The sequence below is a fragment of the Podarcis tiliguerta genome (assembly GCF_965153285.1).
Source record: "Podarcis tiliguerta genome assembly, chromosome: 7".
NCBI lineage: Eukaryota > Metazoa > Chordata > Lepidosauria > Squamata > Lacertidae > Podarcis > Podarcis tiliguerta.
In genome coordinates, this window is record NC_139540.1 from 20,537,889 (window position 1) to 20,543,888 (window position 6,000).

General features: G+C 44.9%; 1 protein-coding gene across 2 annotated transcripts in view; it reads left to right on the plus strand.

The window, feature by feature from the left end:
- Positions 1-5,244, plus strand: part of LOC310682109 (nardilysin-like) — a 40,116-nt gene extending 34,872 nt beyond the window's left edge. The window contains exons 29-31 of one of the 2 annotated variants that reach the window (XR_014513743.1): positions 622-710; positions 1,788-1,877; positions 5,027-5,244. Coding sequence is in view for 1 of the 2 variants with exons in the window: in XM_083450482.1 (XP_083306608.1) it covers positions 622-738; positions 1,788-1,877; positions 5,027-5,221 (402 nt within the window). In the remaining variant the exon portion in view is untranslated. Of the gene's footprint in view, positions 1-621; positions 739-1,787; positions 1,878-5,026 lie in introns of both variants that reach the window. The other variant, XM_083450482.1, reaches the window with a different exon arrangement.
- The last annotated feature ends 756 nt before the right edge of the window (positions 5,245-6,000 follow it).

Genomic DNA, 6,000 nt, shown 5'->3' on the forward strand with positions numbered 1-6,000 from the left:
CGCTACCTGCTCTCACTCACTAAACCACCTCTCAGATATTTACTTGTCTTCCTACCCCTAACTGTTCCTGACTCAGCTTATTTCACTACACTAACTCAACCTACCCACAAACTCTATCCCAATTCACTCCCACACCAACCAACCACCCAACGAACTCCTCCCTTTGTCCCTCCCAGAGCTGGTTTTATAGTCCCTCTGACTCCACCCCCTGGGTCCTGATTGGGTAACCTGTTTAACTATTTCAGATCCAGCACTCTCATATGTTAATATCACACCTGGTTTGCTCTAATTCAGTGCTAAAGTGTAGGTTTTCCTGGGAGAAAGCACTGAGACAAGCGGAAGAATGGACAAGCCCTAAGTTCAGCTATAAAGGTCAAACAGATTGCTGCCACACCATAATTTTGCTGTTTCTCTGTGCTTATCCATTGCTGCATGGAGGCACAGATTTTGCCTGCCTGTTCATTGGATCGGAGCATAAAAGGAGTGCATGCCTTGGAACGAGAAACAAACATTCAAGTTTTGCTTGCAAAACGTGCAAGTTTTGCTTTGAGACATACAGTTTTTGGAAGCAGAACTTTGTCAAAAGCAGAGACATTCCTACAGGAGCCGCATGTTTTACAGGTCTCAGCTCTCATAAAGCTTAAACAAACTGACGATGCCCATCTTGGGGAAGAGGTGGACAGGAACTGGAACGAAGTGCTTACTCAGCAGTACGTGTTTGACAGACTTGCCCGAGAGGTAGTAAATAGTAAAATGCTACCCGTCTTCGTCTCTTGTTAATTGTTTGTTGTAATCGTTAAGTGGCTTTCCTCCTGGTCCATAAAATGGAGGGGGGTGGTTTATTGCCTTTGTGGGACTGGGCTGACTGTGTGTGATTGCCTACATGGTGCTGACAAGGCCAAAAGGGGAGACCTGAGATCTAGGCTTCCTAATTGAATTATGCTCTTGCAAAACAAAGCAAAAAAAAAAAAAAAAAAAAACCACACAGCTCTTCACAAGTGAAAATGAACAGCTTGTTTACCACTTGAAAGTTCTCTCAGTGTTTGTCATGTGTGAGGCAGCTGTGCCTTGAGATCTTCAAGATCGCAAAATGTGGTTACAGGGGAAAATTTCTTAAATTGGTGTCAGATTTTCTCTCACTTGTAGGAATCAACATCTAGCTTGCCTCCCATCTGCCACAAGCTGGGGTGAATGTTCTGCTAAGCTTGCTAATGTGAGTTTATGCATTGTGACGAGTGTACGGGGCTGTTAGAACAGTTGCACTGGGTGGATTCCAAAATGAGAATCCCTGTAAACAACCGAACTGATGTGTAGCATATCCCTTATATTTTTCTTAATACATCCAGATCAAGCCTTTCAATCGGCATTCTTTCCAAGTCAATGGGCATAGGACTGCAAGATAAACTATCCCGTATAAGATGGTTCAAGGTGTATCTCTGCTGTGGTGAAAGGGAGAAGAAACTATGGAGGAATTTATGTAATGGTGCTTGTTTATAATGCTCATGCACCAAACACTCCTCCTAGGGCAATATCTGCATTTCGTTTTAGGTCTATATCAGGGGTGGGGAGCCTCAGTTCCAGGGTCCAAAATGTGGTCCTCTGGGTCTCTCTGTCTTGCCCTTCCCAACCAAGCTAAGCCTCCTCCTTGGCCACAGTCCTACTTTGCACCCTTCTTGAGAGTTTTTGCCTGTCTGGTATGTGTCTGATAATGCCTCTTGCTTGCTGGATGGAGGACACAAAGGAGTGTGTATCTGTCCTAAGAAGCTCTCTTTCTTTATGGCTTATAGATTGTAGCCCTGAAGAGCTTTAGAAAATCCCATTTGCTTGACTGGTTCCTAGGATTCAGGGGCAAGAACAAACGAGTGCTGAGCACCCACGTGAGTATACTTGAAATCAGAGTATTTGTGCTCTCTCTCAGATATGTAACATATGGGAGTATCAATGGATGCTTAATATATATATATTTAGCTCAGGGATGGGGAACTGAAGTCCGGGGGGGGGGGGTCAAACACTTCTCTGTCTGCCCCTTGATGTCCTCCCCCCACAGGCCTCATTTCTCACTCAAACCTGTTTCATGTCTTCCTTGAATGCTTTGGAATACCTAGAATGTGGCCTTACCTAGTTGGAGAGTCATTTGTGTATTTGAGTGCTTATAGAAACCCCTGGCTTTTGCATGGCTGGAATGTAGCTTACTATAAAATGGTAAGAGCAACATCCATTGTCCCTCTCTTGCTTTTGCCTATAGATGGATAGTAGCAGTGGCATTCTAGTCCCTTATTAGACCTTGGCCCTTGAGTCCAGGCTTCCCTCAATACCTTATTGTGTGCTACTGATTTACAGAGAGCAGTAGGAAGACTCTCCTTTTATTTACTTGTCTGTGTCATTCAAAGCCAGCACAGGCTTTGAATGCCCTAACCCAGGGATAGCCAACAGGTGCCTTGCAGATGTTGCTAGACTACAACTTCCATCATCCTTAACCATCAGCCTAGCTGCCTGGCTCTGACGGGAAATGGAGGGCACCACATCAGCTTCCCCTGTCTAATCTAAAATCCTCCAGATCTAGGACAAATTCATGAACTGAAAATGTGTATTTGTGGGATAGAACAGCAAGAGCAACTTGCTTGGTAAAGAATTAACAAATAGCAGTTATAAGATACCTGACATCCCTCTTTATCACCTGTCCTAACTCCCCATCTTTTTACCTACGTCTTCATTGTCTCTGATAACTCTCCATCTTCTTCCCACTCTTCCTTCAACTTTGTCCAACTATCTAGCTCCCTAACTGTCATTGTTAGGCAAAGTCTTGGTCTGCCTGTCACTCAGTCACCACCCACCATTCCATCACTCTCCCCTGCTGTCAATCCTTCTCTCACACATTCTTCTGTTACACTAAGAATGAAACATCTGCTAACTGCTTGACGGCAGAACCTGTAATTCTAGACTTATGGAATCTTGCCCCCTTTGTAGCTTTGAGCCTCTGGTATGGTGACCTGGAAGCATCATTATGAGATGTACTTCCTGTTCTCTTGCACAATTTCACACTTATGCTTCCTGTTTTGTGATATCAGAAGAAGAAGAACTTGAACATTTCCCTTGTGGGGAGGACACATGTCTCCCTGCCTGTGGAAGCATGGGGAGATTAGTACTGTAGGTTCTGCTTTGGATATTTAGAAGAACAGAGATTGCAACTCATTAACACAGACACACACCACACTAAAATTCGCCACTCTGGACCATAAGAAAATCCCTTATGCCAAGTCAGACCCTTGATCCATCTAGCTCAACATTGTCTACACTGGCTGGCAGCAGCCCTTCAGGATTTTAAACAGGAGCCTCTCCCAGCCCTGCCTGGAAATGCCAAAGATTCTTCTGCATGGAAAGCAGGTGTCCTGTCTCTGAGCTATGACTTCTATGCCATGCTCACACACACAAATAAAGATCAACAAATATTCCATACTACCTACTCAAAATCCTTATGTTTGCAGTCAGAGCTGTACAACACTGATTTGGTTATTTTTGAGATTTAATCAATGTTTCTTCCATCTCATGACCTTTGGCTTTCTTAAAAACCGCAGTCATCTGAACTCATTAAGGAAATGCTCCTTACTTTTACAGGTTTGTTATCTTCTCAGCTGTTTGTTTGTTTGTTTGTTTGTTTGTTTGTTTGTTTGTTTCATGGGGGGTTTAATTGGCTTTAAAAAAAGTGATGAGATCTTCATTTTTCTCTCAATAAGGTCTGTAGTGTATTAGAAGTCAATCTCAAATTTTAAAGTTTCTACATTTAACATCCTATCTCAAGGTTTGCCAAGTGGTTCCCTCTAGATGTTGCCAGACTTCACTTCCCATTAAAAAGCACTGAGATAGCTCAGTTGGTAGAGCTGATAATGCCAAGGTTGCAGGTTCAGTCCCTGTATGGGACAGCTGCATATTCCTGCGTTGCAGGGGTTGGACTAGATGATTCTCAGGGTCCCTTCCAACTCTACAGTTCTATGATTAGCTCCAGCCAGCGTGGCCAGCGTAGAGGGACACCTGGACATGTAGATGAGCCACATCTGGAGGGCACAATTTTGACTATTAGGGTTCTACATTACAGTGGTACCTCTGGTTGCAAACGGGATCCATTCCAGAGCCCCGTTCACATGAGCAGAATGTAACCTGCATCTGCGCATGTGTGGGTCGTGATTTGCTGCTTCTGCGCATGCGTGTGATGTCATTTTGAGCGTCTGCACATGCACAAGCGGTGAAACCCAGAAGTAACCCTTTCCGGTACTTCCAGGTCGCTGCGGGACACAACCTGAAAAGATTTAACCCGAAGCGTCTTTAACCCGAGGTATGACTGTACTAGATAAAGTTTGCAGGTGGAGTTTGTTTTAGGGATTTTGCACTGTGCTGCTTGCCATCTGAAGTGAAATCCGATACATTCAACTCCAAATTAGTCAAGCACCTAATATTACCCAAGCAGCAACTTTCTGTTTATAGTGGTACCTCAGGTTAAATAATTCGTTCCGGAGGTCCATTCTTAACCTGAAACTGTTCTTAACCTGAAGCACCACTTTAGCTAATGGGGCCTCCTGCTGCTGCCACGCTGCCGGAGCACGATTTCTGTTCTCATCCTGAAGCAAAGTTCTTAACCTGAAGCACTATTTCTGGATTAGCGGAGTCTGTAACCAGAAGCATATGTAACCTGAAGCGTATGTAACCCGAGGTACCACTGTATAAGATAATGTGCAATGCTGCTTGCCAAAACAAACCTATGCCACCATCTCCCCTGCAAGCTTGCTGTATGCTTACTGAATTTGTACACCAGGAAATCATTTTGCTGTAACCCAGATGTTTGGGCCAAGTTTGTCATATGCAAAAGCGTGCCTACAGTTTGTTCACGTATCATCGGTTGATAGGAAGCCTGTCAGAAATGACATAATCAACAAGATGTCGGGATTGTGCTTGCAGGAGACCGGACTCTGTTTGAACTTTTAGACCCCAGGTGTTTGCTGCTTTGGTAACTGCTTGGCCTTTGAATTCACAGGTGGTTGGCTATGGCAAACAGGAAGGGAACACGGATTTCTCACGCACCTACAGCGTTCAGGGGACTTTCTTTGGCAAAACAGCTGAACTAACATTCCTCCCCTCCTCTCCACTGCTGAATCTCCCTTCTGTTATGGACATACGGGCCTTCACCTCAACACTTAACGTTCTTCCTTACCACAAGATACTAAAATAAACCGTCATCAGCTTTAGCCTCAAGGTTGCTTATGTGTCGTGCTTTCATGGTGCTGCACCTGTGGCCCTCCACGTGCTGCTGGAACCAGATTATTGGCTGTGCTAGCTAAAACTGATGGGAGATGGAAGTCCAGCAACATCTGGAAGTCCACCTTTGCCATATTGTCTCTTATTTTGTCTCCACCTTGTTCAGTATGCAGACCGTTTTGTGGGGGGAAGTGTGAAAAGGGCCCAGGTAGCACCAAGTTCAAAATGACTGGGGAATCTCCAAGAAAACTCTAAGAACAGCACTGTGCCCCCAGTATGGGCAACACCCAATGTACACACGTCCAACTGATGCGTGGCCAGGCACACACACATCAAGCTGAACCAGGAAGTGACTTTAAAAATAGAAGGGGGGGGGGGGAGTCATGAAAACAGAAATCCCATGAACCTTTGCAAATACAATCCCAGGAGCCCTTGCACTGACCATTGAGGCCTGTGGAGAGTTGGGAGTTTGAAGGGAGTGATTGTGGTGGAGTTTGGTGTCTGGTAAGTTGAAATATACTCGAAGTTGAGAGTGGATTTCATGCTCTTTATTCAGCTTATAGTGGTGAGGAGGGATGGAATAGAAGTTCCCTCACAATGTCTGCTTTATATACATTATTTACACAATGGGCCCCACGTGATTGGCTAATTCTGGGATTCACCTGCAGGCCAATCTGGTTGCGGATTCACTTCCACCTGGAGCTGGATTGGGTGGCTCCTGTGGACCAATCAGACTGCTGCATTCTGGACCCT